The sequence below is a fragment of the Pundamilia nyererei genome, unplaced genomic scaffold, assembly GCF_000239375.1.
Source record: "Pundamilia nyererei isolate P.nyererei 1_Seehausen unplaced genomic scaffold, PunNye1.0 scaffold00054, whole genome shotgun sequence".
NCBI classification, from domain to species: Eukaryota; Metazoa; Chordata; class Actinopteri; order Cichliformes; family Cichlidae; genus Pundamilia; species Pundamilia nyererei.
In genome coordinates, this window is record NW_005187455.1 from 1,866,704 (window position 1) to 1,891,232 (window position 24,529).

The 24,529-nt window shown below is 39.5% G+C and overlaps 1 protein-coding gene across 3 annotated transcripts in view; it reads right to left on the reverse strand.

Moving 5' to 3' along the window:
- Positions 1 to 23,452, reverse strand: part of abch1 (ATP-binding cassette, sub-family H, member 1) — a 32,800-nt gene extending 9,348 nt beyond the window's left edge. Inside the window, exons 1-17 of one of the 3 annotated variants that reach the window (XM_013910998.1) lie at positions 23,045 to 23,452; positions 20,093 to 20,241; positions 18,381 to 18,540; positions 17,377 to 17,531; positions 13,963 to 14,070; positions 12,409 to 12,502; positions 9,320 to 9,394; positions 8,892 to 9,072; positions 8,511 to 8,607; positions 8,258 to 8,426; positions 7,690 to 7,790; positions 4,154 to 4,224; positions 2,764 to 2,813; positions 2,356 to 2,412; positions 2,163 to 2,233; positions 1,621 to 1,709; positions 591 to 694 (exon numbers count right to left, since the gene is read on the reverse strand). In XM_013910998.1, the coding sequence (XP_013766452.1) occupies positions 591 to 694; positions 1,621 to 1,709; positions 2,163 to 2,233; positions 2,356 to 2,412; positions 2,764 to 2,813; positions 4,154 to 4,224; positions 7,690 to 7,790; positions 8,258 to 8,426; positions 8,511 to 8,607; positions 8,892 to 9,072; positions 9,320 to 9,394; positions 12,409 to 12,502; positions 13,963 to 14,070; positions 17,377 to 17,531; positions 18,381 to 18,540; positions 20,093 to 20,241; positions 23,045 to 23,110 (1,797 nt within the window). In that variant the 5' untranslated portion in view covers positions 23,111 to 23,452. Of the gene's footprint in view, positions 1 to 590; positions 695 to 1,620; positions 1,710 to 2,162; positions 2,234 to 2,355; positions 2,413 to 2,763; positions 2,814 to 4,153; positions 4,225 to 7,689; positions 7,791 to 8,257; positions 8,427 to 8,510; positions 8,608 to 8,891; positions 9,073 to 9,319; positions 9,395 to 12,408; positions 12,503 to 13,962; positions 14,071 to 17,376; positions 17,532 to 18,380; positions 18,541 to 20,092; positions 20,242 to 22,580; positions 22,824 to 23,038 lie in introns of those variants that run through there. The other 2 variants (XM_005733704.2, XM_013910999.1) reach the window with 2 other exon arrangements.
- Between the last annotated feature and the right edge of the window lie 1,077 nt (positions 23,453 to 24,529).

Here is a 24,529-nt window from a genome sequence, read left to right on the forward strand (position 1 = left end):
GTTAATAAAATTATCATAAAATTATGACTTGAATCCACTGCAGGTAAAGTCTGATTTTGATGATGTAGGAAAAATGCAAATGAAGATGGTAAAAGGTCGGCGAGGGATTAACCTTCAGTATGTCAGAGCTGTTCCCTGCATGTTGAACGAAACCATATCAGAGGCCGTTTTAAAAAGCAAAGAAAATCTCCCTCACACAATGAGTTTGCAAAGAGCACAGGAAATACCACGTTTCAACCTAAAGTGTTCAACATTAAGTGACCGTGTTGTGGTCTCAGCAAAGGTTAAACAGGACTGACCCTGTGGTCTGGCTTTGCAAACACTTATTGGCATTACACTGACTGAAAGCAAACACAGAAAATCAATTAAAGAAGCAAACAGTGAGGTGACATCTGTTATACTGTGAGGTAAAAATAACAGTCAGCCTTGTTTATATAACCAAACCGTTCTTAAGGCTTCTATTTTTATCATTCATTTCCCCTGCTGACACTTTCTTCTCTGTGGACTTCATTTTTTACTGCTGCAAAGGTTCATCTGACTACGTCTGTATTTTGAGTTTCTGTGTTATTTTTCGGTTTTATTGCTTCTACCTTGAAGACGAGCAGCATCATAAGAAGCAGCAGGATGATCTGAACGCTGATGACGAACAGCTGAGAGAAGAGGTGAGCCAGCATCGTCTCCAGAGAGCTCACACCTGATAGAAACACAGAGAGACAAAATTCAATAAACTCACTAAAAGATCTTTACACATTTTACATTCACATCAATTATTTAATCAGTTACGTAATGTTGCAGTCAATTTATGGGTTCCCAGTATCTATCAAATCATAATCATAACAGAGGATAAACACAAACTGCTTCATAAACATAAACTTTTTAACTGCTCAGCTATATTATACTTTTTTTTTATTACAAACTAAGTCACATGTGATACCTGCAACTATAACACATTTTTGATATAATTACAAATACTCAATAAGAGATTACTATTAACTCATAATCCATTTCAATGCTAAAAACAGCAGTTTATAAGAAGATCAAAACAAAAGGTTCTCAGTGTGTCTGCTTGCTCAAGGACATCTGCTGAACCCTACTGTGATCTTCTTACTCCCTCTAGTGGTCAAGTCATGAATTACACTTGAAACAATCCATTGATTGGATTCTTATCACCACTATATGGTTAATACTGAACACAGACTCAGTTTATTTGATGGTTTTTCCCATTTATGTGATTCACACCAGTTCTGCAAACAATCCAAAATTGGACTTTTAGATCAGACTGTCAAATCTTGACAAGAGAAATTAAAAACATGCTTCTTATAGGTACAGCTAACATTCAGATTTAGTTGAAGCTGTTTGGCAATAAGCCACAGTTATATATATATATATATATTTTTTTTTATCAGGGTGAATAATTTCTTTTCCTTTCCCCACTTGAGTGTAGGAGTGTTTTAAAACTAGAAACCATACAGAAAGATTTGTCATTCTTCATCGTGGAAATGCACTTGCACACTCAAAACCTGCATAGAATTAATATGTACAGGTGCAACATGTGTACCACTACAGTGGTTTCTGTATTCGCGTGTGAGTGTGGGAGCAATGTTAGCTTTGACGGCTCACCTGCGACCCAGCATCTATCCAAAAGCCCCTCTTTCCTCTCCAGGACAAAGGAGAGTGCTGTCAGACCCACGGCCAGGTAGAAGGTGATACTGGAGGGATCAACGGAAGAAGAGAAGGTAGAAGTGAAATGATAAGGTGGTATGTTGTTATTATGAGCTGATGCCAAAAATTTCACAAAATTAACCAAAAGGAAATAAACACAGATGGTAAAAGGCCTGTATTTGTATTTACTAGTCCCTTCACGCACACATTCACACACTGGTGATGGCAAGCTACATTGTAGCCACAGCCACCCTGGGGCGCACTGACAGAGGCGAGGCTGCCGGACACTGGCGCCACCGGGCCCTCTGACCACCACCAGTAGGGAACGAGTGAAGTGTCTTGCCCAAGGACACAACGACTGAGACTGTCCAAGCCAGGGCTCGAACCGGCAACCTTCCGATTACAAGGCGAACTCCCAACTCTTGAGCCACAATCACCCCGACACAGGTATAGTAAGGTGTCTACTACCCTATACTTTAACCAGCACACAGTGTACTGACCTGAGCACAGCTCCAGGGGTCACAAATGTAGTAAAGTCTGTGTTTTGGCTGCCATAGATTGGCTCCTCAAACTAGCAGAAGAAATCAAGAGTGTTTATTTTACTTTATTATGCAGCATGTATAAATTCATATACATTTAAGTATTTACAGTATTCAATTACATTCAGTCGCTTCTTTCCATAAATTCTCTTACCTTTATTGGTAAGGCAACCATATATGCCATGCCACCCAGCTTATAATCCACAAATGCCTGCAGACAGAGGGCAAAACATAAGTGATGCATCTGTTTTTTTAAGAAAAAATCAGGGCTACTCTTTATCATCTTTAAGTATTTTCATTAAATATTCAAATCAGTTTAATGTTGTTTACATAATTCTAGTTCACAGTGGCTCTCCTCCGCAGACCGCTTAAAAAAGATGGGAGGTGTTTGAAAAGTTGGGTTATTTTCCAATGGCCAGCAGTAAACGCTGTCCTGATAACTTTATGGGCTCAATCAACAACCAGGCTTCTTAAGCTGTGGCTAAAAGCTCAGTGATGGCTCTTGTTCACTGAAACATGGATATTTTATGTATACAGCATAGACTTCACATCATATTTGTACCTGGAAGGCCTGGTGTAGTTTCTTCTGCACCATGAGGGCAATTTGCCGATCTAAGAATGAAAAAAAGGGAAAACATGAGAATCTTCGTCTTGTCAGAGTGATTTTTTAATGTTCACCATTCAAAATTTAAAGGGAGCATGTAAATCACACATCAGATCTTGATGAATGAAATATTCAGGTTGAAAATCTTTGCTGACATAGAGTAGAAACCAAACTTATTGACCTTTTAAGAGCTGGATTTAAAATTATACCAGAAATCAGAAATTGAAATCACAGATTGAGGCCAGCTTGTGTTATCTGTCTTAGAAGTATACATGGCCCCCACATGACATCTGGGCATACTCCTGATTAGAAGGTCTACGGTGTCCTATGAGGATCTCCTCCCTGACCTGGAGTATCAGTGAGCTCCTGGACAGTCTATGGCTGCACTGGAATGCACCAATATGTGAGGTCACATTTAGGAATTACTTGTACACTTTGGCCACATGTGTCACGGTTTGTGGAGACAGACCGTGCGGAGATGTGTGTGGTGGACCCAGGTGTGAACACAAGTGAGGATAAGGGAGTGAACTTAAACAAAAACGAGCCTTTTATTGTGGCTGATGATCACGAAAGAAACAAACGAGAATGAGGGCAGCAGAAGAGCAATAACTAAACAGAATCCTAAACTGGGAACAAACTATGAAAGCTAACTATGGCTGTGACTCTGACTATGGCGAGAAAAACAGACGACCTGACGACAAACAAAGGAAGACTGAGGACTTAAATACACACATGAGGTGATCAGGGGAAGTGGAGACACATGAGAACACAGCTGACTAGAAGAATAATGACAATACAGGGGAGAGTAACACTAACTACAATGAACAAAGAACACCAGACTCTTCCAAAATAAAACAGGAAACATGTGAAGAAGACATGACAATACAAACTTGATAACATAAGACATGCAGTCAAAACAGCCTCACAGACAAAGGGTGAGGGAAACGTAAATGAGCTTAGGTAATCTAATGAACTTGAAAATAAACCATAAACATCAAACATTACCTAAAACTTAAAACGCTGGGTCAAAGACCCAGGATCGTGACAATATGAGGCTCAGCATTGCCCTCCACCAGGATGAACCTACTGCACCGGTTTATGGTTTGACAGTAAACTACCTAACAGCAGACATGGTACTAATATCTAATACAAAGAGGTCTACTTGTGCAGGCCGAATGATCTGCAGGTACCATTTCATACTACCACCAGTGACAAGCAGTAGTTTGATGTAATGCTGGAATTTGATGTATGTGAGAATCCTATATGTACAATATACATTAGTATAACATAAATAAAGCACACAGTATGTTTCATTCAACAACAATTATCCAAAAATTTTGTATCTTACTTGTCTGGTCCAGCCAGACGTGTATTGATCCTCCATCGATTATCTCCTGAGAGACCTGCCGCTGGAGCATCCTGTGCAATAAGGAACCAGAATTATGATCAGAAAAAAGTAGAACCTCAGTCTATCTAACAAAACACTAGAATGTAAATATCGCAATGACAAGCTGAAAAGTGAGTGATAATCTGCTGAATCTGCACGTTTTCTAAATTTGTCTGGCAGGACAAGTTTAAATGATAGACAGCATACGAGAGAGACAGATAGAGACAGATAAAGCACTACTGAACTATGTGATAGTGAAATCTAATCTCAGTGACCCAGGTTGAAGAATTTGATCATTAGGACGCTACAAACCCGGTGAACCTAAGGAAGGTGCATAGGAACATAAATATTCATTTTTTTCCTAAGGAATCTGGTTATTGATATGGAACCTTATGAAAGGAGTGTATGACCTTATAAACTAAGCAGCCAAGTGAATTAATAAACAGAGTCATGCATGCATGTGACTGCAGGCTGGTAGCACTATTTAAAACTCAGAAGGTCAGCCAGGCTAATTATTATTTCTCTGACACAATTAAAGCAATGCCTCAAGTCTAGCTGAGCCACTGAGAGCATTGAACCACGTGTAATTTACTATTACTAAATTGTAACTTTGTTCTTGAATACCAGTGAACTGAATAATGCGTGTCAGATATGTGTAGCCTGGAATTCCTTAAAGTATTTATTTCAGATGGTCTCACTTGGACAAACTTACTGTCTGCGTAAGTGCATAGATTAAAATTTTGATACTGCACGGGTGCTAAGAAGAGATTTTGTTAAGAAAAAAATTTGTATTAAGGTTTAAATCCCATTAAAATGAAAATGACAGAATACAATTTATTTTATATTAAAAAAAGCAAAGCAAACTATTAAAAAAAGCATGGAAAGTATGCGTTCATTTTTTTGTTAAGACTTACTGACATGCATTTTTCTGACATAATGTTAACGTTCATGACAGCACAATCACAAAATGACTGAATAAGAATGGCTTGTTTGGAAAGGTTGCCAAGAGAGCCTCTTCCCTCTAAAAGAACGTAAGAGCAGAGCTTAGCTTTGTAAAGTTGGATCTGAACAAACCAGGAGGTTGTGGAAGAATGTGAGTGCATGTGAGTCCATCTGTGCCACAAAGCTTGGTTGAAATGAAACACAACAATGATCCCGAGAACACCAGCAGGTGTTCCAGTGGTCCAGTCAAAGTCCAGATCAGACCTCAGCCTGTGCTGTTGAGGGTTCATAAAAGAGCTAAAGAGCTATGCATAAATGAATGTGTGCGAACCTCGATGAGCTGAAGTGATAACTGGGCCAAAATCCCTTCACAACAACGTCAAAGACTGATAAAGTCTGATAAAGGTTATTGTGATTGTTGTAAAAATCAATTTATCAGTCTTTGTAATGTATCACAAGTTGTTCATCTGAGGTTATATCTAAATTATCGTAGATCCTGATAAAGGCCTGGTGAATTTTTTTTTATTATTTCCTGGCACGGTGATTAGCACTGTTGCCTCACAGCAAGAAGGTCCTGAGTTCAACTCCACCATCTGGCTGCGGCCTTTCAGTGCGGACTTTACGTGTTCGCGTGGGTTCTCCGACTTCCTCCCACAGTCCAAAGACATGCAATTATTTGGGTTAGGGTAATTAATGATTCAAAATTGCCCATAGGTGTGAATGTGAGTGTGATTCTCTGTTAGCCCTGTGATAAACAGGCCACCTGTACCCTGCCTCTCGCCCCATGTCATGTCCAGCTCCTCACAACTGAAAGAGGATGTACTTTCAATTTCAAATGACTGTATCTTAGATTTTCCATCTATATATGTGCCACCATATTAAGGCAGTGGAAAGGTAGGAGTTAAAATATAGCCACCAACTGCCATAAACAAAAGCTGTTTTTGAAGAATAAACCTCAGTAGGGAATTTATCACAGCTTTGAAATGAATCCAGAAAAAAGATGAAAAAAAAAACGTCATAATGGTGGGTCAGATCTTATTGGTCGGTGCTAAGATGCAACCTGCTCAGGTGTGTTACGGACAGGAAGGACCAGACTGACCACCCTGCAGTCTCACGCTGTGACTGACGACTGAACAACAACCCTGCTGCAATGACTCACCTTCACATGATTTTGAGGTGTGAGTTGGTGTGGTGTGGCCTCTGTGAGCTTTTATGTGTATCAAAACAACAGAGAGTGCATGTGGAAAAAAATTTACTTTCAGATTAATTCACCATCAGAAGAACATATTAACTCATTCACTGCCAGACGTCAATGGCAGTGAATGAGTCAATGGGTTTAACTCATTCACTGCCAATGGCTGGCAGTGAATGAGTTAAACATTTTAATAAAAACGGTTTTAAAGCCACTTAGAAAAGCAAGATATTAAGCTGATTTATGTGGTCCTTTTAAGTAGAAGCAGATAAATAAATGATATATTATTTGCTGTAATGCTCATTAAAACAAATATAAAAACATTTATTGGGATATTTTTGGGAAGCTGTGTACTGGGACTGAAAACATTTTAATTCAGTATTTCAGATCCATAAGAATCTGGTACTTTCCTCCGGATGATTGCACAAATACCTTTATGCATAATACATCAGGGCTGATGTGTTTGATCACGTCAGTCATGCTGTTTGTTTTCACTGGCAACAAGAAAGCTGCACTGATTTACCTGAAGTCATAATTTCTCTTAATGCAAACCACACGCTGGATTTTCTGGATTTCATGCACTATCACCAGGGGAAATATTAGTTGGATATATTGTGAAGATTTTTATAATTATAATGGAGGCTGGTGCAAATCTTCCAGTCAAAGTTTCCAAAGAGTCTACAACCATCCTCCAATCCGAATTTCTAAGTAAGTAAATCACCAACTTGTGAAATTATTGTTAAGGTATATAATACGTGCATGGTGTTCCCTGAGGTGTGGACTGTTCGTGTCGGTGTTTAGCGTGTTTGTGATATGCAGCTGGAATGCTGCCATGCATTACAAAGACTCGTCTTCAAAATCTGTCTGCTTTGCCTGACTACTGAGAATCCCCACTGACAAACACAAACGTCTGTACACAGCCTGTTCTGCCCACGTGTAGGTGCATGACATCAGCATGTGCTGCTTGAAAGGGAACTATCAAAAGTAGGGCAATGAGGAAGAAAAAGGCAGCAGGTTGTTTGTTTGCAAAGGTACATGAAAACAAGCAACATCCTCAAGCTGACACTTGTCATAAACAGGTCAAATATAACATGTACATGAAATGTTGGCTAATCTAACCAAGAAAAATGTCAAACATTTAGGTCACACAATGCAGTTTTATTCAACTCATCTGCTCTGACGCCTCCAATGCCAGTGCGGCTATTTATCCCACGTCTTTTTATTTCAAAGGTATGTCAATCATTTTTTTCTAAAGTAACATGAGGGCAATGAACATTGAGTGCAGACATGTTTTGCAGTCATAACATCAGTTACAGATGCTGATCCAGCACATCAGCTCGGCCCATGACGCTCTGTCCCTTACCGTTTAGTCAGGTAGCTGGTGAAGTTCTTGCCAAAGCCGATTACACTCCAGTACTCTCCATTATAGATTCCCTCAAAAGCTTCTTTGTGGGACAAGTTCACCTGCAGATAAAAAAAAAGAAGCAGGTTCAATTCATTCTATGTCCTAAGTTTCATTTTCAAATGCAGATGGACCATATGCTACACCATGTTTCCTCAACCAGTCTGAACTTCACCATCTGCCGCACAAGGTCAGACTAAATCAATTAAAGTTTCTGCACATTATGTATGTTACAGTTTGTTGAACAGCTATGGTTCTGTTACAGAGAGAAACAATCTTTTCTCTTCAATGATTTCCCAGAAATGGGAAGTCCTGGTGTTTGTTCCTTTGTGAAACTCATTTGCTTAGAGTGAAAATAGATTTTAACAGCTGAGAAAGAAGTCTGCTACTTTGAAAATTGTACTTACTCACTTTCTCATGTGCAACCTACCAGCAGATTTACAGTAACAAAGGAAAAGTCAACAAATTCAGAATCCAAAGGTCATCACAGCTGATAAGGATTCATATCTCTTAGGGCCAAAACAAATACCTGCTGCACACTCGAGTTGTCCAGGAAGGAGAGGAATGATTGGCTGAAAGCAGAGGGGGAGGTCTCATTGTTCACTATAGCAACCTGGATGCCCTTTGGATCTCCTCCGACACACAGACAGATGAGGGAGACCTGGATGACGGGCAGCAGGAACTGGAAACACAAAGAGCTGCCAACACAGAGTAGAAAATAAAGTGTAATGAAGTGGTTACTTATAGACTGTGACAAATAACCTCTGTTAACTGCATCATACCCCGGCATTCTCTTCATCCGCACCAATGTTTTGATCATCAGGGCTGCGATGTTCCTCCACTTTGGCAGCACATGTCTGGCTCGCACCTTCCAGTCCACTGAACACAAAAATGCAATATAAGTGACTGCAACTTATATTTTTAAAACAGCAGCGGTTAAAATGTTTACCTTAATCTGTGCCTCCTCTTTAAAAAGCTTTAGTGAGTTTCAACTCATTGTTTATCAACCTGACCTGCAATTATATTATTATTATCATCCACTCCTCGTACCTTTACTTTTTGATGTCAGAAGCAGCTGATTTTAAAGAAGCGCAATAAAACTCCTGGCCCATTGTTAAATGATATGCACAGGTAGAAAAAGAAAACACGCTACATGTCAGTACCTGAACATTTGAGGCTTTCCTCTGCAGGTGGAGATCTGACTCCAAGAATTGGCTGACTCTCATCCTTCCCATTCTCAAATGACTGGCTTTTGTCTAACGTTCCATCTGGAGAACTGGAATCGCGTTTAGAGTCGACCTGGTCTGACGTCTCACACAGCTGCAGGAAGGCATGCTCCAGGGTCTGAAGGACGGATAATATGGGCTAAAATTCACAAGCCTTTTTTAGCCTCCTGTGTATTTGGAGGGTTTACTACGAAAGCGTGTCACAGCCATAGTTTTAATTGCAAGAGGAAAAAAAGTTCACTGTTAACTTTTATTCATATCAACATAAGATGTAAAGCAAAAAGCAAACTAAACAACCTCCATGCCTTGACTATCAGCACCCCTGGGCACCCACACAGTCTGTACTGGGATTTGAGAGTACTCACTGTTGCACAGTGCTGCTTCATGACGGCATCTGGGGGACCTTCAGCCAGCAACCGGCCATGTCGCATGAGACCGACCTATACGACGGGAAAAAGAAAGAAGAGAGAGGTTCTCTTTTTAAAATGAGTGACTTAATTTTTTTTCTTGGCAATTATTTATTTAGTTATAAATAAAAAGGGTACTAATAAATAATCATATATTTATAATTAGATGATTTATTTTGTTATAGATACACACACACACACACACACACTGAATGTTGCTGAATGAATGTTAAATGTATGTTTTTTTATCTTCTGCAAAAGAAATGCTAATTCTTATCTTAATAGAAATCCAAAGTGTATCGCATATAGCTGTTGTCAGGGAGCCAAAACACACAGCTGTCTGATTAAGCTTCTAAAGTTGTATAAGAGCGGTAAATCAGGATAAGCCAAACAGTGGATTTGTTAGCCATCTACAAAATAGCAAACTACTTCTTATTCTGTTGTGTGTGAATGGTACTCTTATCCTATTAGTCTTTTTTAGTGGGTCAAACATGGATAAACAAAGGCTGCAGCTGCTATGTGATCAGAGTTTATTTATTATACCAGAAAGCAAAAGATTTGTGCATGCAAGAAGCATGTTGACATGGTAAAAGCTCATTCCTCAGCTGTGGAGTGATGCATTGCTCCACTGGGTGCTCCGTCAGTTGACATACGTCTGTCAAAGTATCACGAAGACAGAAACAAATAAGCCCATTTGTCTCAGTCCTTCACACAGATATCGTTTTAAGTGAAAATGGAGACATGCCTGATAAGACTGAGTGGGCAGACTGGTTTTAGTGGAGAAATTCTGGATCCAGGTTATAATGATTGTGACACAGATAAAGTGCTTGAACTTTGTGAGTCCTGTGTGAAGCCACCATCACCACTTCTGACTGTGGAATTTCTGTGGAATTCCTACCATCACAAAACTTTTACCTGACCTTTCAATGCCCTTGCCTCGGTGGTGAATTTGCAGTCATGTGAAAATGAAAGACAGTAAACTTTGGAAAAACAAAGGAATTAAGAGAGTAAGTAGCAGCCAAGTGCAGACATAAACTTGATTAACTGATTAGTAAATGTGACCACTTCTATGACAGGTGACACCTCAGCACTGCATTAACAAATGGCCACAATATAAGCGCCTTGAGGCGACTGTTGTTGTGATTTGGCGCTATACAAAAAAAAAGGAGGGAAATTGAATATTCTTGAGTGGGCATCCCAGCAATTCTGCCCAAAGGTAAGACAGTGATCAAAGAAACGCAAGAAGTACATCTCATACTCTACAAGCTCAGCGCGTTAAATGTTAGTCCATGACAGTCCAATTACAAAAAGACTTAACAAGTATGGCTTGTTTGGAAGGATTGCCTGGAGAAATTCTCTCCAAGAATAACATGGCAGCACAGCTTTTCAACGGTTTTCAATGTTGCATCTGAACAAACCACAAAACCTCTGGAACAATGACCTTTGCACAGATGAGACCAAAGTGGAGATGTTCAGCTATAATGCACAACACCACATTCAACACACGAGCACAAATACAGCATACATACTGTCAATGCAGTGGTGGAGGGGCAATGATTTAGGCTTGTTTTGTAGCCAAAAGTCCTGTGAACCCTGCAGTCACTGAGTATACCATGAACTCCTCTGCATAAGTATTCTAGAGTCGAACATGAGGCCATTTGTCTGCTAGCTAAAATTCGCTGATACCATGGGACAGTGATCCCAAAAACACCAGCCAATCTATGACAGAATGGCTGAAAAAGAAAAGAAGAAAGATGTTGCAATGGCCCAGTCAAACTCCAGACCTCAACCCGACTGTGGCAGGACATAAAGAGAGCTATGCATAAATGAATTCCCGCAAAACCTCAAAAACTGTAAATGATGCCATAAAGAAGACTGTGCCAATGTTGCGAGAGACTGATAGAGTTATTCTAAAATCTTATAAAAAGTAAGATTTCTACATGTTTACCTGATACTTAGAGAAGAGAGACCTTACATGTTACGTTCAACTAAGAGAAAACCAATCAATAAATCAATCGGTTGTTTTGTACTGTTGTCTAGAGCTATTAGCAGTGCAATAGTGGTACAAGTGTAGGTTTAAGTATGAGCCATTGTCTAATGTTTGACTCTTCATTTGACACTTGTGGTTACACGAGCTACTGTGTAAATCTCTTCAGCTCTTCAGCAATTTATTGATTAGCTCATTATAAACTAAGGTAGAGACAGTGAAAACAGCACGTATTCTCAAAACTGCTCTTTGTGTTGCACATTTCCTTGCCAGCAGCTTCAGCTTTAGAAAACTGTCCCTATACAGTCTGTCCCCAATCTGCTTCCAGTCTTCAAGTTAAATTTAAACTAAATGGCATCAATATTTTTCATTGCCCAAATTTATGCATTTGCAAACAAAATTTCATAGGCTATGCACAAGCAAATATGATGCTTCTGCCAAAATTGAGAGTATAAACATACTGAAAAAATGTGGTTTTACAGACTATATATTCAAAGGAGATTACTGGTGAAACAATGAATGAACTCAGTGAATGAATGGATTTGTGCTGAGCCAAGCATTAGTTTCACCATGAGTGAAATATGTTGTAAATATGAGGAGCTAAAGTCTGGAAAGCTCTGCTGACCTTTAGAGCGACTCTACTCTATAAGGTTTACAAAGAGATGATGACTGTGTGTGCCTGCCTGGCTTTCAGTTCTCTGTGCTTTCTTTATAGCACCTGGATTTGTTTGTTGACAGGGTGGAGTTCAGAGTATGCAAAGTCTTAAGCACACATTTCATTCTTCTGTTGCAAAGGTTCAACTTCAAGGCCAACCAGCCATTTAATCTTAACTTTAAAATAAAATGTTTTTCCTACAGACAGGAGAACCTACAAGTGAACCTTTACTGAGCTTTGGATTCAAGAAAATCCAAAAAGTACAAACGATTTATAGAGTAAAAACAAAACAGGAATCAACACACACATTCATAGACACAACTGATTTTCTATTGAATAAGTCCTATTTCCCCTTAATTTATGTGTTTAACATGTTCATATTTATTCAGCAACCTTTTAACTCACCACATTGGCTTGCCTGGCCTCTTCTATGTAGTGTGTGGTGATAATAACAGAGACTTTTCCCGTCTTCACAATCTCTACCAGGTGATGCCAGATCCTAGAAAGAAGACAGAAAAAAATCCTTGAAACACTTGACCCACTCAGTAATGGAGTTTGCTTCAAAATCGCAGCTGTGCCAGCAACAGCTTTGCTGCCAGCCGTCTGATCTTAAGAGGCTTTGTGATTACACAATGACACTGGAGTAACACATTCGGGGGGTACAGTATGCTTTCACCAGTGTTTGCTTATTGATGCATGAATATGGGTGTAGCCTTTATCACATTTTTATCAAAACTTTATTAAATATTAGCCATTTTGTTGAGTAAATAAGAGAGAGAATGGTAAATCCATGCAGAGATCTTAGTGGAAATGTAATTTTACTGTAGTGTTAACTTTTGTCTATATAGAAAAATATAAAGATGCCAGTGGGCTCTCAAAAGAGAGGAAACTGGATCAAAAGATATTTAATTATGCCGTAATATAGGAAAACACAACTGTCCATTTAAGTAATCTTCATCTGATGGGCTGCCCCTTGAAAACAAAAGTTAGGAACTTCTTCATCTTCTTGCGTTCTCTTTCCCAGGGTGGGTGTGTGTCTGGTCAAGCGGCTTCCTTTTGGCCCTGCATCTTTGCAACAGGTGCAAATGCAGCATTTGCACCTGTTGCAAATGAGCTCAGGCTTGTCCTCTCACTTGTTGCCTGACTGCTCTGTCTACTGGTATGTTAGTATTGCTCAGGCTTCCCGTTCTCTTGTTAGGTTCATGTTTTTCACTAGTCTTACCTTGGTTTGTCGCCCTGTGCAAAAGATTGCACATCACCTCAGCTTCTCGGATTCTCTGCCTGTCCACTCACCGCCACTCACAGACATGCCCCGTGCTCCCTGGACTTGCCCACCAGCTCACTTGCCAAGCCTCTAGCACCACTGCATCTGCGCCTTCCACCTCAGGATTCCCCATTTCCCTCCTTGCAATATTCTCTGACTTTTGTAGTGAAATCTGCAAACCTTTACTGAGTGGTGTCCTGCATTAGAGTCCTCAGCTTGGTTAAAGATAACATTTATAGTTTTATTTATTGTACAAATGTTAAAAAAAAATCACAAATACGTTTTTGTAAGGACTTTTGAAGGGATTGGAACTGGTGCACATGCAATAGACTTAAAAATGATTTTTAAAATGATACATTCTTATAAATCTCTTAATTTGATGTCTTTTTTTAGTTTATGATTTTTTGCTAGCTGTGCTTGACAGCAGGGTTTCTATTTTGCCCTTTAGGATCAACAACTTTTTCTTTTATTTCTCATTATGTGTGAAATAAAAGATCTATTATACATGAATTATGAAAATCTCTCATTAACAAAAGTGGCAAAAAAATAACTATATTACACTGGTAGTAATCTTCCTTCAGTTCTGGCGCCTCAAAAACATTTCTCTATGCAGGAAAATATTTGGTGACATCACCTGGAAAACAATGGTGCACGTGTGCTGCATGATACAGGAGAAGACAGACGGTTATACATACTTGGATCTGAGCACAGGGTCTACTCCCACTGTTGGTTCATCCAGGATGAGCAGCTCTGGATTCTGGAGCAGAGCCGCCCCGAGAGACACCCTTCGCCGCTGACCTCCACTGTAACACAAAAGCAATCAAAGGGCAACAGAGTGAATCTTCTCCCACGATGGGGGAAGAACAAGCTGAGGCATCAGCCTGTTGCAAAATCTTTACCAACTTTACCATGAATATTAAATGAGCCTCTAATGAAAACTGGTGTTAGGGCCTCCTGGACAACAGAAGGCTCTTTGTATTGAACCAGGGTTGTGAATCCGGAGATGGTGATTACTCTTATAAAAGGGCCATAAAGTAATCTGCCACTTGCATTGATCTGCCGGAGCTTTAGCAATTATATATCTTATAGTTAGAATAATTAGTAACATTTCTAAAAATAAATTAAATCAAAGAGTCCGCTCAATAATTTCCAGAGGTTTTACAGCTTATGCAGACTAAGCTTCTGAGCGTAAAAAGGAGGATACTATTCTTTTATTTTTTGGTTGAAAAAGCATAAAAAAACAAGAACAGGCCTCAAGGAGTTATTACCATAGATTGGAAAACAGGAACTCGGAGAAGGCAAATGTCATCTCAAGAATGAGGCTTTTTGCTCTCACTTTTTTGATGTGCAAAGGATGACACTGTGATTAGATAACAACAAGCAAACAGAGCTGCAGCTGGCTTCATACTAGTCATAAAGACTCTGCAGATATGATCACTTGTTCACAAAAAAATATCATGCTGCATGTTTCAAAGTGAGCTGCCAATGTTGTGGTGCTCAGACTTTTGGTCTGGATGGTGACGCAAGTGAGAGTGATGTTGAATGCAGAGCGACAACTTCTGAATAATCAGAAATTCTTTCTTGCTTATGAGAAGATCTTTACTTTGGGGCACATATTGTATATTAAGCACATAAGATTGAAAAAGACAAACTTTGATGTCTTTACAGTGAAAATAGGGACTTTGCTGCAGCCTATGAACAGCAGGGGAGACTGGAATATGCAGGCAATTTCACATAATATCCCTAGGACTCTAGGGACCTTTGCTTTGATGGCTACACAAAAGCATGCAAACCAGTGTTGCCAGATTGTCTACTTTTGGTTTGAATTTGTGGGTAAAAATAGTTTGGGAGGCTTGTGGAACTTTCCCTTGATGAAAAACACAGTAGAAAAATGCTAATGTTTATACAATAGCTGCAAAATGCTCCAAAGTACATTACTAAACTAAATTCTTATTGCTTTAACTGTGGTTCTGAATTTGAGTAATCTATCAAGTCTACTTCATTATATACTTAAACTAGAAAATTGTTGACAGAATTGATTTGCGCATTCAAAAAACCTTGGCATGTGATTGAATGACCCATTTCTCTATCAGTGTCTATCTACTATCGGTTACACAACCAATTCTATCAGCAAAACACTACAGAAAGCACAAATTAGGGAAAACAAGCAGCAGTCTGACAGACTTTAAAAACTAACAAGCAGTGTAGCTAGCTATATAGTTAGCATGTCAGTAGACAGTTCTTTATGTTGTTGTGAGAAAATCGCTGCATAAAAGACTTCCAAACCAGGGCCACCTTTCAAAACAGGAATTCGGAGCTGCTTGAAAAATATTAAAAAATAGCAGTCAGGATAGCTTGCTAGTATAGTTAGCACGTTGACAGATGATCCATTTATCTTCGATTACATTGAAGATTAAGCCATAGCTGTGGAGCAACCGGCCAACAGTTCCTCAAACAACACAAACTGAATGTTTTTAAGGCCTACTTCAAAAAATTATTGGATTTGGACAAATATATCTAACTATTGAGGTTTTGTAGACACTTTACAAGTAATCAGGCAACATTAACTTTTACACCATTTTGGATGTGTGGCAATCATGGTGTCAATGTAGGGTGAAGTGAATAAGGCCCTGGCCACGCATGAGACTGATCTGTGACCAGTTGGCAATGACATTTGTATGGGGGAAATATGAGTATTTCAACTGGTTGCTGAATGTTGATGATAGTTGCTTGGAAAATGATTGCTAAAGCCCAGTCACAAAGGCCGACAGACTGGTCAGTGACCCACTGACAACAATGAGTATTTCCTGACCAGTTGGCAAAAGATTCCATGTCATTGCTTATAACTGGTTATATTTTAGGTGAAAGTGATGAATTTATCTACAAACACTGTCCAGCAACTCTCACACTGTAGTGAAACTGAAAAGTGTGATACATTTTTTACTTTTTTCCTTCAAAGTAAAAGTTGCACCTTGAAACATGTTGGCAATGGCATGGAGGCGCTACTTTTACTTTGAAGACAAATCTTCTCCATTTCCTGTTTGCGTTGTACATTTTCAAGTTTTATTAATACTTGGCTAGATGATAGTGAGTATATCCAGACAAACTTAAAAATTACAGGCAACGAGGCAATCTGCTAGCAACCAAAGCAATTTTGTACAGCACCTTCTTTGCAACCGATTTCATCCAGTGACAGCCAGCAACCTCCAGGAACCACTGCCAACCAGTCAGGGATAAACATTTTTCCCTATCAACCAGTACGCCAAATTACTTTTGAGCAATGTGAGCATTATGTCATGGAGATACTGCAATATGCTAACTGCATCCAGTAAAATCAATAGCACAAGGAGGATAGAAAGTGCCTAAGAAGAAAAACAAGCTGCAATCTATGGCACTTAAAAACCTAGCAGTTCCTTAGTCTACCAAACCATCTAGTTGGTGTCAGTGGCTGATTATTGCTCCATCTGTCCAACTGTCTTCTGTCACAGATAAACTGTGTCTATGGCTGCTACCTTACTGGCCAGGAGCTCCTTCAACAACTACAGTTACATTTGTGGATCTGGTATAAGAGTACAGCGTTAAACATGGCAAGATAAGATTATCGCATGACTGTGATCAAGAATCCAGCTGCCTTGCAAGGTAAGATTTGATTGGGTATCTTGGCATCAGTCAAACCTCACACCACTAATGGAAAGTGATAATCGAGGGAATATAATGTACTGTACAACTGCCCCTGAGTTTCACCTGGTGCTTTATCAGAAAAGTCATAATGTTTTACTGAGCCTGGGTTTACAGCCTGTGGTATAAATACAGATTTTAGATTAAGGGTTTAAAGTCTTCACACAGACATCTGCAAAAGCACAGTGCTACCCTTCATAAATTGGCTGTATCTAGGGAAATAATGCATGAGCTCACATCTCCGTGCATCAAATCTAACATCCATGAACCACATCACTGTTTGCAGAAAAAACACTTTCAATATTAGTATACGCTTTTATGATGATCACTCTTACAACTTTAACCTTACAGGGTAAGATCAGCTTTTACTCATTGGATTTTGAAATCGTTCTATCTGTAAGGTCAACTGCTGCATCATATGTGGTTTTTACCTAAGATTTCGGACCAGACTGGTCTTCTGAGGTAGATCCAGGAAGTCAATGAGAAAGTTCATGCGTGCCTGGGTTTCCTTAGATGTCAGGCCGTGAATTCGGCCAAAGAAGGTCAGGGTGTCGCTAATGGTGAACTCATTGTACAACGCCAATTCCTGTGCAGCACAAAAGCAGAAAATGAAACTCATATCTGATGCTCTGATTGAGTCACAAACACCAACATTTCCAGCACACCTCAGGACAAATACAACTGCACCAGTGGATGTAAATCTATTACATGTACAAAGTTAGCATCTGTTTTACTCTTACTGCTTTTACTTTATTTTCTTGCTTCCTGGGAAGGATTAAAGCTGGTACTTTTTGTTGAAGGATTAAAGTCTTACATAACAGCAGATATACATTTTTTATGCAACAGCAATTTCAAGAAAGCAGTATATATCGCTAGTTTAAAGATGCATCTGTCCGCATTGCTGTAACAGAAAACATTCAAGGTGTCACATTCCTCCCACTCTGGGTTGCAGATTACTTCCTGCATGGATGAATGCAATGGTCAGGGTTACACACAAGACGACAAATACTATGCTGTGTTATCTACTTCATCAGATACCTAATGACAGTAATGGGGCTCACTCAGGTACAGGTGGCTCATTGCAGCAAAGGCCAAATTACAGAAGCCCCAGAGCAAGGCTTCATACAATCTTTATGGCTTTAAAGCAGCTGATGTGGATGTTGGGGTGATAATTTTCTGGACAGAACAGACTTGCTTAAACCTTCTGCGGACAAATGGCTGCAAGGACTTTGATTGTAAGTTTACAGGCTTTTTAAGAACAACCAAATAATAGAGAATAAATAAAACCAGGTAGGGCTGCCTTTGTGTCACTTCAACAAATTTGCTGCTTTATTCAAATATGTTAAGGATCTTTGGGCACATGAGTATTTCAAAAAAATTAAAACAAGAGCAAAGGTACGCATTTTAATGTGAATATATACTATGTGGTGTTTACCTGTGGCATGTATCCAACTTTCTTCCCCGGAATATCGTGGCCAGGAAACGCAGGCGGCTTCCCTAGCACAGTGATGTGACCTCGTGAGATTTTCAAAGTTCCCACAATGCATTTGAGAAGTGTGGTCTTCCCACATCCACTGGGCCCCAAAAGGCCATAACTGAAAAACACAATCACAAAAATTTCAGATAAAACTTAAAGCGTGATCCTGCAGAGGGAAACACTGGGACAGTACAAAAGTATGTGACTAGGGAATGCTGCTCTTTCTGGTTATTGAGTTAACTGAAAGGAAACTAGTTCACCATTCTAGAAAAAAGGTGTTCCTGGAATCTAATCTGAGACAGATATTTCCTTTTAGACGTTTCAGTCTAATACCAGCCTCTGAAGACGCTGAGATGCTAATGCTGCTAAGTGTTAAAAAAATCTAATTGCAATGGCTTTGTGACTATTTTCATACATAATGTCAACTTACAACTAACGTCTGCTGAATGTAAAGTGGTTTTCATGTAGAGCCATTTTTGGATACATCAAAAATTGTATTTTTTCATATCTAGGCTACAAACGGTCTCAGATACATCACACAGAGTTTGCACTGCACTCTGTTATCACATGCACTTTTATCAGGTATGTCTAGAAATACTGATGGCTAAAGAGCGTGCTTTAAATGGCTTAAATAGCTGGACGGGAGACAGGCCAATGACAGTTCAACACATTTTTAAGTTTAAGTTTGAAAAACTTGATAAAAGACTATATTATTTATATTATTTTGAAAGTTAAAGTGCCTATACTTATTCTACAATCAATGAGATAATTATCCTCAGGTTTAAAACAATGAACAATAACATAATGGAACAATATAAGTTATATTCCAAGAGCACAGTGGGGTTTTGTAACACTTGTTCTGTCTGCATGTTTTACTGGTTTTTCACATTCATGTTTTACATATTTCCAGCTAGCAAGAAACATGAGAAACCTTCTAGAATTTGCCAGGTTCTTCATTTGACTTTATTTTCTCTTACATACTTTGTGTGCACATGAAAGCATGTAACAATGCTTTCATGTGCACACAAAGTATAGGTCAACGTTTTTGGTGGCCCCATTCTTTGTCGACATACTTGTCACTTCAAGAATGCAGATTCATATTAGAGAAAAATGAATGTAGATCATCTATAAGAAACTGACAACGGAACGAACTAACACACAGCGACACCAGAAGCAAAATGTGTGCACTTAGAGCTGAACTGTCACCGACACATCAGGTTGAAAATTTCTTTGCAGTGTCATGCTAAGCTCTCCTTCCCCTGTGGGATAGTGGAATTTTCCCATTAAGGCCTTATTGAGAAACAATGTAGATGTTTATAAAGATAACCCTGAATATCCTGCAGGAAATTAAGCTTTCAACAGCTAATCAGTCAATAGATGCTTGACAAAAGTGAAGGCAAGATGAGCAGCTTGAATTGGGTCCCGACACCTAACCCAGAAATCTCAGCATTGTTTGCAGGTTAAGCATTTATCTGCTCACCAAGAAGAAAAGAAAGAGTCAAATATTTGTTGCTGTTAGTGATACAGGAAGTAAAACACCTTCAGCTTTTCACTATTTCACTCAGTATTTACATTTTGATTTTTACACTTGACTTTTGTTATGAAAATTTATAATCTTGTCCAGTTAAAACGCTCTAAATTAACAGGCTGTGTTGGTATTATCTACTCACATTTGTCCCTGTGGCACAGCCAGGTTCAGGTTGTTGAGGACCTTCAGTTTGCCATACGATCGGCACACATCTCGACACCGGATCGCAAAGTCTTCCTGTCCAGCCGGCAGAGGCGCCTCCAGATCAGCCTTCATTTTTTCCTCCTTCAGCTGGAAGAGAGAACATTTTGTTAAACACCAACATTCCTGATGCAAGTCTAAAAGCATGCTCAGTATTGGCAGACTTAACGTTACAACAATGATTTCTCGTGCTGTAGTCTATATAGATATTGTCACCTGCATAAACCTTCCAAATATCTTTAAATAATATTTTCTTTAGTGGAGAATATGTACCTCGCTGCTTTTGTATTCCTCCAATAAGGAAGGATTTATAGCAGGAAATATGACAGTGAAATAATGTCAAATATGCTGCAGATAATCTGTAGTTATAGTCAACCTTTCGCAACGTTTATGCAATGACACACAAAGTCTTGTATTGTGTTAAACACAGAGCATCCATGTACTGAACCTAAAGTAAATGTTTTAACTTTGTGCATTTCGTTTCTGCACATGAAGTGAAGGTTTTGTTGTGGTGAAGGCTTTTACTGAAATACAAAGAGGAAGTAGGATAACTGTCTAGTCTTCCTCTTTCTACAAATAATTGATTAGAAGATGCCGCAAAAAAAAGTTTCCTACAACAAATTTCTGTGGCCACATTTTAATTTCTAACATGTTTTCCTATTTGTTGATTAAGTGTTTGAAATGAAGTGCATCCATCATTAAATATTCCCACCAGGAAGAGCCGACCACTTAATTTGCCACAATTTTTACATGTGCTTCACTTAAACACGTTTGCCTGTCACGGCGGTTAGGCTCAATCACAAGTTTGAAAAATATTTAAGTGGCCACTTACAGAGACGAATCTTCCCACTGAACTGGCCAGTTATGTTTACAAATGCAAGGAATTTGAAAGTAGGAAGTTTCCATTCCTTATAGTTACAAAATACCTGTTAGTTTATATGGGGAAACCACCCTTGACATAAGTGTGTCTTTTTTGTAGCCATAACATGTTGATGTAATTCTCTCCAGAACCTCAGTTAACCAATGCTTACACATATTTAACACTTATAGACCCACAAATAAATTGAGTTTAGATGATGTTCCCATACTGTACCGTGCTATTTTCTGCTTTTCAAAAATGGAAATTTCAACTTGTTAAAAATAAAAGCATAATTTTGTGTAGCCTAGCCATCTTTACAAATAAAATATCCATCATTACTGTTAAAGTAACAACATTTGACTCCTGAATGAGTTTTAGTCCCCTGGAGAAGGTTGCAGCTCCTTCAGCAGGAGAAACAAGGCTGGATTTGAAAGACTTCAGTGCAAGAAGCTGAAAATACAAACTGTTATTTTTCATAAGCCAATCACCAAACAATTGGACAGGCAGGAAGAGAAAGTTGTTTGCCCTTTCATCCAAAAGCCAAATACAAATCTCACTTCTGACCAAACAACACACAGAAACAGCCAAGCATACTCTCATGTTCCTGTTAGTTTCTCTGCATCACTACAAAGCTGCATCAGACAAAGTATGTGGGTCGTAAAACAATCCTGAGTCCAGTAATCTCTAATAACGGCGTTCTTTCACGGGTTTCCACCAAACTCCCTCCTTTAATCCAGAATCTCTCATTTTCCAGCAAGGAGATTAGGGAGACTGCAGTGAATAATCTGCTGCATTTGGTTAGCCTCACCTTTGGCACTTTAGCCTACATTTGCAGACATGTCACCCTGATTCTGTGTGGCAACTGTAACCACTTCAGATGACACATTGATTTAAAATGCAAACAAACGCTGACTATCCATCACTGAATATGAGAAAGGCCTGGAAAAAAGACAAACTAACCTCATCTAGAGGAGACCAAACCGATTGAAGGAGCACAAACTCACCATTGGACACGATGTAGAGAAAAAGGGAGATGTGGAAGGGATGAAGAGCACTTGAGGAGTGAGGCCAAAGACTGAAGTCAACAGGTAAAGAGCATTTGAACATTAGCTGACACAAACATCTCGTCCGCATGAATGCAAAGTGGAAGAACAGGTTGAGTTTGAGAGCCAGCAACTGAAGAAGGCATGAAGAACAGACGCCAATAGCACGCACGCACACGCACGCACACACACACACACACACACACACTTTAACAGGTGCTATAACCTCAGTAGCGCTCCATAATCATCAATATGTTTTCTGATGTCCCCAAAATAATACTTGGGAATAAAATTTTAAAAAACTAATGACATATTTTAAGAGCGTGATTTTTTTTCTCCTAACACATTTTTTTTGTAGCAATCCCACCCTTCCACCCATCTGACCAGATGGACAGACCTATACTTGATGAAAACACCACATTGCCTCTTTTGCTTGTACACTGCGATAATGACCTCGATCAGCCCAGCAGAGGCTCGCTTTTCATTCATAACAGGCTCTGCTCTGTTGATCAGGAAGAATTTCCTACCTTGCCTGCCAAGTTGTTGCCAATTTGCGTCACTACCAAGTGGAAGAAAACAGACTTGACGGCCGTATTCAAATCTCTCCGAATTCAGGAAGACACATTTGCCGAATAAAAATTGTGAAAGAGAAGTCAACGAAGGGCTATTTATAAGCCGAGCCCTCTGCAGCCGACCAGCTGCTGCGCTTTCACTTCTCCCTTTCACGCAGGACGTGAGCGCTGCAGCAGCGCTGCGATGCTCAGCGGTCGCTCTCTGCCCCCCCTCTGAAAGATAACCCTCATCCACCCTCCCTGCTTTACGGGGAAAAATGGAGCTCTGGCCTGAAATGTGACACAAAATGAAAAAATAAATCCCAACTCCATCTCTGCAGCGGCGCACCAAGGCCTGTTGTCGAGGGACCACCTCGATCCTGGAGGCTTCCCGCGAAAAGACAGCGACCCAAACTACCTGAAAAGCATCTTACCCGCACCTCCATCTCTGTGCTGTTTGCAGGTCCACGCGTGGCATCATTCCTACCGGCAGCCTCCGCGGCCATGGCAGCAGGGAGGACAGCCGGACCGGCTGGGTCTCTGTAGGAGAGAGAGAATGAGGGAGAGAGGGGGAGAAGGAGAGAGTTAGATAGATGATGAGCTCTGGGAATTTTTAGGTTTAAGTCAGGCGAGCTGTTTGATCTGCTTTCAGCGATTCCACAGATGCACAGAAATGCAGTTTGCAATTTTCTGATCTATTTGCCCAGAATTTGGTGCCAGCTTTAGCTGATGCGGAGCTGCACTAGCCTGTAAGCAGCTGCAGGGGCTCGATTAATAATATATTTTTTAAGAAATAAAAGAATTCACCAGGTTGCTAATATCATTTCATTTGGCATTTCTAACATTAACTGCTGCTGCAAAAGCAACGGAAGTGAAACTAACCGATGGATTCTTGTAATGATGTCGTTCCAAAAATAACCGCTAGGTGGAAGCACAAAAACAAGAGACTTTTAGATGAAACGAGGTCAAGCAGGCGTTTGATCACTGATTGATGAAACTGAATGTGACACAGACACATAAATGACTGTTACGAAATGAAAGAAGGGAAATTTCCCCTGGCTCCTATGTTTGTGTTTCTGGTAGTAGCACAAACTTTGTGTTTTATACAGTTTAGTTTATAATTCCAGTTTTTATTTTCATTATTTTTCACATGTATCTATGATATAGTGACAGACAACCTTAAACACTTTATAAATTATGGGTGGACACACAGAAGCCCACAAACGGTGCTTTGAACATTAATATCATCAATCAGGATTTTGGACCAGAAGCGTTTATCCCGTATTCTACAGAGAACTGCACAAATTATCAAGGAGGAGGATAACCACTGCACATTCAGACTCATATGAAATGCTTGTGATCATGGTTATGATTTTTCTTCACTGCATCTTCATTAAAATACATGCAAAAATCGAATGTAAATAAAAACAGTTTGAAACACAAAATTTTCTCCCTGATTGCACATTAGAAAACGAATCAATGATCATGCAATGTCATCGCCCACATAGCTGTTTCCACAAATAATGATTTTTTAAAAACACTTCAGTTTTTTCCTACATTTCAAGAAACCATGAACAAAATGCTTCTCAGCGCTGACAGCACTGCAAGGCTGGATGTTGGCGCCCCTTTGTGCAGAAAATTACATGTTCTTCTTTCACTATGTCTTTGACTGAGGCACTGGTTTATATTTGGAGTTGATCACTGGGTGCTACACAGTGGCTGCCTGCAACTCCTAATACATATAATGGGTTTAATGCAATGGAGACAACTTTATCCTTCTCTAAAGAAAGACCCCAGCATTGAAATCATTAAAAAATTAGATTTAGATTCAGCACCTTCTCCATGTTAGTGTCTAATATAAAGAAGTGCTTAATGACAGCTAAGAAAAAATGTTGTGGCTTATTTAAAAAGAGTGTGTGTGTGTG